At 37.5% G+C, this 13,574-nt stretch overlaps 1 protein-coding gene across 1 annotated transcript in view; it reads left to right on the forward strand.

Moving 5' to 3' along the window:
* The window catches only part of LOC117380237 (LHFPL tetraspan subfamily member 6 protein), a 107,795-nt gene that overhangs the window by 89,956 nt on the left and 4,265 nt on the right, over positions 1-13,574 (forward strand). Inside the window, exon 3 of the mRNA XM_033977006.2 lies at positions 4,575-4,673. Coding sequence (XP_033832897.1) covers positions 4,575-4,673 — 99 coding nt within the window. The remainder of the gene's footprint in view (positions 1-4,574; positions 4,674-13,574) is intronic.

Below are 13,574 nucleotides of genomic sequence, written 5' to 3' on the forward strand. Positions count from 1 at the left end.
AAAGCCAAGGTAAGGTGGCCCAGGATCTTTGTTGAAGACCATTAGACAGAAAAACTGCTTTTATCCACAAGCTGTTAAACCTATGACTCCAACCATGTAATCCATCTCATTAAAATCTACTGCTACCTATTGCTGCTAGACCTGGGTGTTGCCAAACTGTATTTAATTGTTTTTTTTTGTTTAATCTGACAATAAAATTCTATTCCTTTGTATCTTGAGCCACACTCCTGGCCAGAATAACTTGACTAGATGTTACGTTTATGGGTAGTTTCAGTTTGTTCGAGAAAACTGAAGAAGAAAACCACTTGAATTGAATTTTAGAGTAAAGTACTATCTAATAGACTGATCTCAGCCGTCCAAGCAACACTAAAACCGTATCAATCTAGCGTTGTTGTTTGTTTGGTTAAACGCTGCCACGGCCTCTGGACTTTTTCCATCTTCCCCACTAAACTAACAACGCAGTTACCCAATTGCTCGTATTCTTCGCCTGTTGTCTTTGAAGTCCCAAACCCCTCATCTGTCTCTCGTGTTTATTCCCATCAACTGACCTGCAGTGTCAACATGGCCGCTCTAATTGTCCCCTCCATTCTCTTCCCCATCGGAGTGCACAGCTTCTGTTTGAACAAATGTGTTAATCAAAGCACGACTGAAGCCAACTTGAATGGAGACATTACCATCTTTGTGAATCGGTGCCCCATGTTCCATCTTCCTCTTTCTCTTCTACCGGGAGGAAATTCATTTTGATTACACGCCGTCGCATCTCTCGGCATTGCTCAAGACTTGAAAGAGAATACTTGATTTGCTTAAATATTAATCATGAATACATTACTGCTCTGGCGTGCTGTACTGTTACAAATTCGAATCAAAATACTGTTGATAAGATTATGTAACAGAGGCTAGCTTGAATAGATCATGCCTGCCCCCCATGGAGTCGTGTTTGGCGATCACCGGGGGAGTGCCGAGTACTCTAGCAAGGGCCGGCGCTAATTGAAAAGGAGTGCTGCGCTCAGCTAAAGGTGGACGTTGTGCGGTTTGAAGCCAAGAGTCGTCTTTAGTTGTGAAGAAGTAGCGCCTCTGATCCTGGCCTATAATGACATGCCCCTGGTTTGATGCTCCATTCTGATCACCGCAGTAAGCAGAGCGGAACCATTCATTTTTTATTGAGGTAAAGGATGGAAGGCTGTTGGCCAATTACCCGAAGGTTGGCAGTTCAAACCCTGTTAGTTTCGTTGTGTCATTTCGCAAAGCACTTACTGTACTTTCAACTTATGTATGAATGAATGTATTAATGGTGTATAGAGTTTGGCAAGATCTACAAGATAATGGATTTTTTTATTTTTTATTATGCAAAATGGATTTTAGAGTGACAATGGGTGCAGAATGACAGTGAAAAGTTGTAATTAAAGGCAGCCGTATTGTTAAAGTGGAAAAACAACAAGATTATTTTAAATGGTCCACAGTTATTCCTCACTTTCCTAACTCATTCTAGCATTCTAAGTATTCAACTAGCCTGAGTGTGATTTGGTAATCACGGTAATACTAATGCTGCACGATAAAACTACTTTTCTACTTTTCTGATTCTGGAACAAATAAGTGTTTTATACTTTTTTACAAGGCACATTATTATTATACACATTGACTGAAGCTGTAACATTCTTGCTGTGATGGCTGGAGAGCTAACCACTCTGCCACTGCGCTAGTTTAGCCTTTAGCTAGACACTTCCGGTTCTGCCCTGGCCATGGACCATGCACAGTTGAGCTATCCCCCCATGAGACTTTGCACAACAAGAGCGAGCGGAGCAGCTGCGAATGAGGCAAGAGAACTAAATAATAAATAATAAATGATAATGTTTGTGCTTCCAGGAGCGTCTGATCCATGTTCTAAACCTGTGGCTCATTCACAACAGTTGGGGTCCTTCACATCGTTTACATCACTCACATTCTCGTTCATGTCGTACCATGTCGCCGCTATAGCCAATCAGTGCTTGAGATGAGCTAAAAAGGATATAAAACGTGGCCGAAGCTAACGATTAAAAAGCGTTTTTAAGACAGCTGAGAAAAAGTTTATGATCTGAAAATAGGTAAAAATCGGCACAAAATTCGACCTTTGTGAAAGTTGTGGGTTCCCTGTCAGCCGAACACGAGCAGTTTGTGATTACATTGTGCTCTATGAGAAAAATGTTCTCTGGGTAGGATAGATTTTTTCGTTGAAGGTAGTACCAATGTGTGGCCACTAATCCAACTTGAAACAGCTCTAGGCTAGCAATACCATATCCAGTTATTTTAATAGACCCATGTGCATAACTGAAAATTAGAGAGATTACAAACCTGGCATTTTGTCGTGTAGCCGTAAAAGAAAATAAAAAAAACTGTTAATTTTGGAACATGTGGGTGGTCTCTAGTTGTATTTCTTATTGTGGTGTGTATAAAAATCATTTCAGGGTGGCATGACATTTTTGTGAAGCAATTTTCTTACATTTGTTTATTTGGCCATGGAACAGTCGGGTGTCCTTGTCCTCCCACACAAACCTGTTCACACCAGCTGTCTCTCTCAAGCCAGACAGAGCCAAACAACCGCTTTGCCTTTTGTTGCATAAGATTTTAAAAGGACAAACGCAATTAAATTATGCAGTCTAATTTCTCTGCAGCAAAAAGTTGTGTTTAAACTTAATGCATTTTGAGAGTAATCTGCCAGTACATTGTCCCACTGGAATTTGTTTCTTCTGCATTTGACCCACCTGTAATGCTGTGTGGGCAACCAATTAGTCATACTGTGATCACAATAGGGCGATGTATAATCTACAAGAGTTTTAATATATAGTCTACACATACAAAACTAACAAAAAGTTTCCAAATGAACTGATAGAAAATTAAGAACAGAAACATAGAAAATAAATTACATTTCTGAACTTTTGGGGTTCATTTTACATCCTTTTTGTGATATTTTTGAACCTCAACCAACACATTTACAGGCAAAAAGTATCTGCTTATTGTTATCAAGGAATTTTGGTCAATATCAATCCCTTTTGTAGATACTGAGAGAGGTTCCAGGTCTGATAATTTGACAATTAGCATGTTGTGCAGGATTTGCTTTGAGCCTCGAATGTTAGCCACAATGCCACCGTCATGAATCCTACATTTCCTGAAAAACTTCGCCAGTCAAATACATCTTTTTGTTACGCAGTACAAGCAAACTAAACATGTTGAAATATCCAAACTTTTGTGTACAACTGCATCCTTTCATTGTTTTTGACTCTGCATTCTTTACGACACTTGTGTTCTTCACTTGAAATCATTTGTCTGCCCTCTGCATTAGCACGTGCATTAATTCCTGCTTGTTATCTGGCTTAGATTTAATAATGTGGTCGTGGATGGCTGAAGTAATCAGGTTGGAAGGCTCAGCTCTCGCTCTCTCTCTCCTCACATCCACAACTGATAGCTTCGCAGACATATCGGAGGGGATTAAGCTAATGTGATGGCAGAGGCACCTAGCAAGCAAGGCCCCCACCGGCTAATATCTAGAGACAGCCATTGGCACCCGGGGAATAACTTGTCAGGACCCTGCTATAGGCAAATATTGTGTATATTAATCCTTTATGTAATGGTTTTGACTGGATTTCACTCTTGTCTCCACGTGCACCTTCGAGCAGAGTCATAAGTCTTTTTAATCATTGACGTAAAGCAGTCCCTCGAGGATTTTTTGCAGGAATTATCGCATTCCCTAAAAAACGCATAATTCTACCTTCATGGTGAGGAACTGCCAAGTTATTTGCATATGTTTTTGGTCACTGAATTTTTATGACCGGTTGCCAGATGAGCGCTTTGTTTTGTTAAGAAAAAAAAAGGGGGGGGGGGGGTAAAATCGCATCCCGTGTCATTTTTAGTGATGTATGACAGTGTTAGATTGTGAGTTGTGCTGCATTTGGACTGGTCTGGAAACAGCTGATAAAACGTAACTGTGGTGAAGCGGTACATATCACGTCAGCTTATTGTCTCCCTGATAAACCCTGTAAAGATGATAGGGAATACACACAAAAATATGTTCTGTTTATTCCGTACATGAGGTTTGAAAATAGGAATTAATGCATAGGCGCAAATTGTATGCAAATCTTGATGGTGGAATTGTATTTGGGATTAGGGATTATCAAAAGACAAACAAGGACAAATATGTTTAATATAATTTCCAACTTCTTTGAAAGTATTTGTTTTGAGTTTTGACAAGTATGAAAGGTCAAAGTTATTAAAAAGTTTATTAAAAGTGTAAGGAGGGCAACACTGTACCTTGTGGTACACCTGTAGAATTACATAAGCGGTTTAATAAGTACTAGTATATAAGAAGTGCAGTCTGTTTGCATTTTGAGTAGTTATTGGTAGAGTTTCCATCTTTTTGTATAGTTCAATTTTCTATCAAACCATACTTCGTAGCTAGCTGTGGAATAGCTTGTGTCGAATGTCCTTACCTTGATCACCATTTATCCTTAGCTTTTGGACGTTTACCATCTCCAGTCTTGTTGTGAACATTTATCAGCCCCTGGTGACCACTCGACTCACATCTCTCTTCCTCTTTTCCGCAGGGCTGCTCATAGGATCCGGATGTGCCCTGTATCCTCTGGGATGGGACAGTGAAGAAGTGAAACAGACCTGCAGCAACAGCTCCGAACAGTTTAAGCTAGGTGAAACATCTGAACTGACAAAAACATCACTCACTAGCATTTGGAGCCCTACTTCAAAATATATTTGCCTCATAGAGCAGGTATAAGATTTAGGCAATGTTTTGGTTGAGTTAACATTGAAGTGTCGTGTCTAGTCTGTTCAATTTGCATAATGGTTCTGAATATTCCTCTTACTTGTCCATTAAAAGAGCATTAAAACAAGTAAATCATGTTTATTTTGACCGCTATGCTAATTAATTACACTAATGGCTATCCTACATAAAATAGACCGGCTGATGTTTTTTTACCAGGTTCTGATTATTTTGTAGTTGATTAGTAAGTTGCCCAAACAAATTACTTCAATATAATTTTGTGTATTTCTTCATGAATAATAATGGCATTGTAATAAGTTTTAGTTATGACAACTCATCAAACATAAGCACCGTTGCCATAGCAGTTAACAATTCAAACAAAAGTAAAAGAAACTTTCAAATCTGTCAACCGGACAAAAAGCTGGAGGAGTGAAGATGTTTCGCTGCTCATCCAAGCCCATCATTCTTCAACTTTTTGCCCAGTTGACAGATTTGATTTTTTCTTTTACTATGGATCATACCTGGACGACTGAGGGATTACACAGACAATTCAAACCAACATGCTTAGGGACTGATATATTAGCTCAGTGTGGTATCAGATGATATTTACGTGGTTTACTAATATCAGCATTGGCCAAAAGCACCAATAACAGTTGGCTGATATTAGGCTCAGGTAATGAAATGGTTCACACTGCCGTCCTTTCACAGATGCAGGAAGAAAACAGCTCCGTGGATAGAGCAGGGATCTGGGATAGAGACGTGCTGCTGCTGTATTCTAACAGAGAAGACTTTATTATCTAGTATTTGTTCCGAGTGAAAAGACCCCGTAAGGACAAAGTTACAAACTTCTATAGGCTCTAGAAAAGTTTTAGACCAAGATGCACAATTGATGCACTTGTGACCTACAAGTTTATTTGGCAAGTTTTCCTCCTAAATGATTATTTTAGAGCAGGGGTGTCCAAACTTTTCTCATTAAAGCTGAGGGCCAATTGAGGGCCATAGGCTGGTCACCAATACAGGGAATACTTCAAGTCTGTGTTATTATTACAAGTTAGACTGAACCACTAGACCTTTATTCATGCTTATATCCTCAGTGGGAGACGTTAAATATTTGATATGGGCTTGTTAAAGTAGATTTTAAGAAATTTACAGTAAAAAGTACTGTTAAAGGCACACGTGTCAAACTCAAGGCCCATGGGCCAAATGCGGCCCGCCATTATGTGGCCCGTGACAAAGTAAATTAAAAGGTATGACTGTCTTAAAATGTCAGTTTATCATTAGATACATAGTTACATAGCCATTTTTTCATGTCTACGCAAATCCATATGCAATATTTGTAAGTTGAATAAGTAATAAGTATGGAAACAGTTGATTAACAAGATTAAAAAGTAGTTGCATTTATTTTAGATTACATTTGGTTACATTTAGTTACATCTGGCCCTTTGAGGGCGACCATTTTGTTGATGTGGCCCTCTGTGACAATGAGTTTGACACCCCTGGTTTAAGGTAATATAGGCCAATTCACCTGGAAGCTTGAGGGCCAAGAAAAAATGGTCTGAGGGCCGCATTTGGTCCCCGGGCCACAGTTTGGACATGCCTGGTTTAGAGATATTTACTTCCTCTAAGTTAGTTTGAGTGGTTTAAAAGAGGAATGAGAGTATGGTGCCAGTAAGGATGTGACTATTTACAATAATATAGTTCTTCGCGATAAAAAGGTAGACACAAATCATTCATGGGGCATTTTATATAATTATGATAATAATCAATAAAGATAATCGCCATTAGATCATCAGAATGTGCAGAAAAAAGCTACTTCCCCATGATGGTAAGAAGTCACTATAACAGTTGTTTCAATATGGAACCTGTTCATAATATTACAATTATATTCATATCCATAACATTTTTAACAGTCAGTAACTCTAATCATTATCGTGATATTATTGTTAATCGCAATTATTTTAGCCATGATAACTGTGATACGAAATTTCAATATCGTCCCATGCCTAGTCACTACAGAGGAGGAGGCACTGAACTACCTCTGCAGTATCAGCCTAAAATGTCCATCTCGGTGCATCTCTAAAAATCTTATATGGTTTGAATTTTAAAAAGTGTTTAAAATGACACCCATAAACAGGAAGCTGAAACTCATGAATAGCTATATAACATTTTTAGTCTTAGATGTGACACTTACTTATCTCCATACGTCCACTTCACAGCTCTGTGGACACATTGCTCAGTTATCATCTGCCTTGGCGTTATAAATACACCGCATATGTGGGAAAGTCAACAAAACTCCCATACTTCTGAAGTTTTTCCGTTGGTATTAATGTGTGCCCAGAATAGTCCAGAGAAATATTTGCGCGCTCTGTATTCTGCCGGTATTTCCTCACATGGAAGGGCCCTATATTCGTCTTTACGCCCGCAGAGGGATCATTCATCTTTAGTAGAGCCTGCTCCCTTCTGTTAAAGACATTTTCAGTCACGTGGCGTAGAGATGGTAGTGCTGGTGAAAACTGGCAATGAGATGATCAGATTAATTTGTTAAAGGACCTATATTACGCAAAACAAAACACAACTCCAGGTATGTTTGTGATGAGGAAATAACATTATAACATAGACCAGAAAATAGCATAACATGGGCCCTTTAAGAAATAATGGGTTGGATTTAGAGCCGACCAATTTCGGAAAAATATCGAATTACAATTTTTCTGACAAGCATTGGGATTGGGATTAGATTTGCGATTTACGTTTTAATAATAGGTTCATATTTTAAAAGGATCCAGAAGAGTTCAATACGGAAATATGAAACTGAATGGCTAATCTAATACAAGAATCACATTGCAGAACATATTTGTACAGCTCTAAACTACAGAGGTAACAAAAAAGATAGAATGTGTTGTTTGTTTGATTACTCTTGCAACTCTTGTTAGATTTAGGATTTTTAGACACTTGGATGACAAGTAGAAGCTCTTTACAATGTCACTGGAAATATGTTCTTCACTGTTCATTCATACTGTTTTAATTTTGTGATAATGATCTTGACATCATAAGGCCAATGGCTTTCAAGCCTTTAAAAGTATTTTTTTTTTAAAACTAAACATAAAAAGTAAAAAATATTGTGTCTTGTTTAAGATAATGCACATGTATATTTACATCCATTTAACATAAGATTTTACTTTGTATGAACTGGACACTAACTGATGATTGGCTGCACGTTCACAGCTGCTAAAAAAATTGTAATATGCCGTTGGAAGTCACTTCAACCTCTGACTGTAAAAGGGTGGCTTCTAGCTTACCAAGAAATAGTTCAGCTGGAGTTTTCTGCTGCTCGAATGCATAGAGCAAAAGAAAAACATTCTTTGCTGGTCTAACTTACAAGCCAAAATCGAGATCTGACTATATTATGTATCTGTTTATTTATTTATCTTATTTTATTTTATTGATTTATTTTATTTTAGTATTATTATTATTATTTATTTTTTTTATTTTTTTTTTGCATTATGTGGATGCTTCTGTCAAACCTTTAATGCATAGTAGTAATATGTATAATGCAATTTCTGGTCATGTCTTTTGATGGAGGAAATTTGCAATTACTGTATAGAAGGAATTCAAACCTGGACAGGATTATTTTCATTTTTTACTTTTTATATTATTTATAATATTATTTACTATTATTATTATTATTATTATTATTAGTAGTAGTAGTAGTAGTAGTAGTAGTAGTAGTAGTAGTAGTAGTAGTAGTAGTAGTAGTATTTCTTTCTATTTATTTTGTCTTTATTGTGTATTTATCATTATTACTATTATTATTAATATTACTAGCTAATTTTTCTATTCTGTGGTTTAGTTAGTGACAATTCAGATTAGAGAGAGTCCTTTTCAGTTTAAATCAACTGGATTTCAGCATGAAATTGGCAACCCAAATGAAAAAATCACATGAGACTCATTCTGCTTTCTGATTGGATAATGATCCTGAGAACCAAAACACCAAATTATAACATAAATAAATGGGACTTCATGTTCAGTGTTTTTGTAATTAGGAATAAATCAGCATTAGAATTGTTATCAGTAAAGCTATGTTTGATTTGAGCATGTTTACCTCATATCTGGGGGCACAGATAGGTAAAGTTTATGAAATTTAAAATCAAAATCTTACACACAGTTCCTTTAACAGAGGACTTTAAGCAGGGCTGTGGTGCTTTCAAGAAGTCTGCCCCGAGGATGGACTGGGCCGGAGCTGGTGTCAGTAAATGTCACCGCAATATAGCTTTTTTTCTTTTATTATCTGTCATAAACCAATAGGAGAAGGTCAGCAGCCACACAAAGCACTGGCAGGACTCCTATACACTCTCTCCATCCCAAGTTATAATAATGTAAAGGTCAAAGTTCAATCTGACACGGTGAACATTTTATGACATTGTGGTCTTTAATATGACTTGACTGATCCTTGTGTAGTTCAGAATGTGTCAAAGTACCTATGTGGTTTCCTCACATTTGAGCTTTTGTACTGATTTAGTACAGAGTTGAAATTATGGCTGCAAGATTCATCGAAATGAAATCACTATTTGAATGGACGCAAGTATTATAATTTCTTCCACAAACAAAAAAATATTGTTCTTATTTGGCACCCTGTAGTTTAGATATGTATGAACATGTTCTGAAATCATTCAATCCATTTTCTTCCGCTTATCCGGAGCCGGGTCACGGGGTCAGCAGTCTAAGTAGGGACGCCCAGACTTCCCTCACCCCAGACACTTCCTCTAGCTACATCTGGTGGGCATAGACATAGTCCCTCTAGTACAGGGGTGTCAGACTCAGTTTCACCAAGGGCCACATCAAAACACAGTAAAATGCCCTCAAATTTGCATAGATGGAAAAATCTGACTGTGTAACTGCGTGTCTTCTGATAAATTGACATTTTAAGACAGTAAAACATCTTAATTTACCTCGTCACGGGCCACAAAAAATGAAGTGGCAGGCAACATTTGGCCCCTGGGCCTTGAGTTTGACACATGTGCTCTTGTTAGTCCTGAGTCGCCCACAGTGCCTCCTCTTCATTTGTTTCTTTTTTGTCAATTCTTCTGGATGTGTTCAAAATGAGAACTTTGAATTAATCTTATTATAAAACATAAATCGCAAATCTAATCACAATAGTTCAGGAAAATGGCAGCCTTACTTGAAATCCTTCCTGAGCCATTTTAACTTGATTCTTATTCAACAGATCTGATCATTGAAATTCTCCGGGAGTTCGGATGTGTCTGGGTTGATGTGTCCCATTCACGCTGCACCTGCTGTTTACTTGCGTCCGTCTGTGCACGCAATAAATTGAGTTTATGGGGTTGTCTAGTTTTTATTTTATTTATTTATTTATTTTATTTTTCAAACTTTCCTTTCCTAATATAAATAATTGGCTGTTAGCCGTTGTTACTTTTGAATGCACCATCCAATTACTAATGGTAATAGGTTTGTTTACCAAACTCAACCTAATTCAACAATTTGGGGGTTTCATTATGATAATTACATACAAAAATATAGACTGTTTTTAAATAGTAACAACTAGGGGCAGCAGTAGCAGTAGTAGTAGTAGTAGCAGTAGTAGCTGTTGCAGTAGTGTTGTAGTGGTAGTGCTAATAGTAGTAGTAGCAGTAAGAGCAATAGTGTTGTAGTAGTAGCAACAGCAGCAGCAGCAGTAGCAGCAGCAGTAGTACTCTGTTATTCCACTGGCATTAACTTTCTACACTGTGCTCATATGAAATATATATAATGGAATATTTCGCAGCAGTAGTAGTAGTTGTAGTAGCAGTTGTAGCGGTAGTAGTAGTAGCAGTAGCAGTAATAGTATCAGTAGTAGTAGTAGCAGGAGTTGTAGTAGCAGTAGCTGTAGTATTAGTAGCAGCAGTAGTAGTAGTAGTTGTAATAGCAGTAGCAGTAGTAGTAGTAGTAGTAGTAGCAGTAGTAGTAGCAGTAGTAGTAGCAGCAGTAGCAGCTATAGTAGCAGCAGTAGTAGTAGTAGTTGTAGTAGCAGTAGAAGTAGTAGTAGTCGCAGCAGTAGCAGTTATAGTAGCAGCAGCAGTAGTAGTAGTAGTTGTAGTAGTAGTAGCCGCAGTAGTAGTAGTAGTAGTCGTAGTCGTAGTCGTAGTCGTAGTAGTAGTAGTCACAGTAGATGTGCTGTTATTCCAGTTGCATTAAGTTTCTACACTGCACTCACATAAAACACATATAATTAAATATGCTGTTTTAATATATCACATAGTAATAGTAGTAGTAGAAGTAGTCCAGTAGTAGTTGTGGTAGTGCTCCCTTATCCAGCTGCATTAACTTTCTCCGCTGTGATCAGATAAAACACATTGAGTATGCTGTTTGAATATTTCACACGTTAGCATTACTGTTAGAATTTTGCTTCCTGGCACCTTCAGTTCTTTTTATCACTTGTGCCTGTTATCCGTGGCCAGGCTCAATATGACAGTTCGCACAATTACAACTCTGAGTGCATTTAACAACTAGCCTAATGCAGTAATCAACACCAAAGTATGTGACAGATGGCCCTGAATGCACCGTAATCACATTTTAATTATATATTTAGTGAGGAAAAAAAACTGAAATAGGCTTTTTTTATTTTGCAGTGAAGGTGTCAGAGATTGTACTATTAAGAGTAAAAAAAATATTTGAAAATTCTACTTAGTATCGAGTCAAGAGTGTAATATTTGATTGGCAAAATATTGTTTAAATTTTGGTATTTCCAACTTAACGCAATACCTAATTTTTACTGTCTCACAAAAGTGACTTGCGGTGATTCAAAGTTATTCCTCATTTACCGTCTGCATTCCGAGCATCCTAATTATTCACTGCGATGAGTTTATAAGTTCTTTACAACTCTCAGAAGTTTTGCTGTCATGATAACACCAACCACAAATAGCATGCTAACAGCGCACTTGCTGATTGTCAGACATTAAAACGCTTTATAATTAGCGGCATTTAATACACAGCAAACTCAAGAACCTTTGATCTTTTCTCATCATTAACATGTTTTACAGTCTTAGTGGAAAATTCAATTCTTCTCACACTCAAGTAAAAGAATCATGACTTCGAAATACAAATTGTGTAGAAACAAAATACTACCCCATACCTCATTACCCCCCTCTGCTGGAACACATTGGCTATTCTAGTCAGGCCTCAGAGCGCTACAAATATCCCCACATTATGCAGCCGCTAAATGAGAAATAATTTGTTTCAATTTTTACCCATTGAACGCATTCACAAGACGAATCACAAGATTAGCAAGCTGCTGCTAACAAGACAGCCGCAATCAGAGAAATCTTCCTAAAGAGTGTGTTTTTAATGAGAATGTAATGAAAAAGCTCTGGTCTTCACTTAGCGTTCAAAGCTAACAGATATGGAGCGATGCTTAGTTAAGAACCGTGAGCAATATGTGTCTTTCCCCAGTACAGATATATTGTACAAGCAGATCTTGAGGTCAAAATTTGTGTTTTACTGTCCGATAATCAGGAAATGCACTTTTAGCATGCTAGTTGTTGTTACCGTTACCGCGATGACTGCACGCTGGCTTTTGAAAGTTGTTAAAAGTGCTTATAAACGCATCGTGGTGAATAACTAAGATGCTCGGAATGCGTAAGGTAAGAGAGGAATAACTTTGAACCACTTGGACCAATTAAAATTTACCAGTTTACTTTTTCACAAATTTTCTTAAGGTCTTAAAAAAAAACGTGAAAAATAAAACTAGTTCATTCCAAACAGTCTGCAGTAGTCCAAAGTTATTCCTCACTTACCTTATGCATTCAGGTCACTTTAATTATTCACCACGATGAGTTTATAAGCACGTTCACAACTTGCAGAGATGAGAGCGGCATTTACCGTGATGGCAAATGTTAGCAATGATTAGCATGCTAACAGTGCACTTCCTGAATGTCCTGATCATCACTTTATAATTAGATGCAGGCAGAACACAGCTGTCTTATTTTGACCTCAAGAGCTGCTTATGCAATATACTGTATATGTGCTGGAGCAATGCACTGACATGGGATTTTTTTTTCGGTAGAATGCGTTTTATGTTTTAATTTGTGTCACATTCCTGTAGTTTGGGTCCCCTAGAAAGCACCTTGGATATGTAGCGCTGGAATGATGTTAGCCGAATTCTAGAGCAGCCTCATTGGGACTGTCTCAGCACTTTTCACACAAAAGGGAACACACGGGCCTCAGATCTGAAACAGGTTATAGCTCTGATGAATGGGCTTGTTCACATTTACTGTAGAGGTATTTTCAGGTAATGCCACAGCCTACATAATACAGGTGGGTGATATTCACATAAATTACTATATCTTCTGTCTTAAAAATGTGAAAAATAGAAGTAGTTCATTTTAAATAGTCTGCAGATGTTTAAATTTAGCCTATTCCTCACTTACCTTATGCATTCTGCATCGTAATGATTTACAGTAAAGCTAGCAACAACTAGCAGGCTAACCATACACTTCACGCTTTATAATTAGTTGCAGATTGTACACAGCGGACTTATTTTGACCTCAAGAGCTGCTTATACAACATATCTGTCCTGGGGCAAGACAAATTCTGCTCAAATAACATGGAAAAATCCAGTACAGGCCTTTTTAAGTATCAGATGAATGTGAATGTAGTGTAAAATGACCCACACAAGTACAGAAATATCACTTTGTACCCTTGTTTGACGGATTACATTCAGTTTGTATTTTTTTATACAACATATTTTGAAGGTCGATATAATATTGAAACAAAATGATGCCATTAACACAATAACCCTAAAGCACATTTAAACCACAGAAATAAAAAAAAAATGAGC

The sequence above is a fragment of the Periophthalmus magnuspinnatus genome, chromosome 13 (assembly GCF_009829125.3).
Source record: "Periophthalmus magnuspinnatus isolate fPerMag1 chromosome 13, fPerMag1.2.pri, whole genome shotgun sequence".
Taxonomy (NCBI): Eukaryota; Metazoa; Chordata; class Actinopteri; order Gobiiformes; family Gobiidae; genus Periophthalmus; species Periophthalmus magnuspinnatus.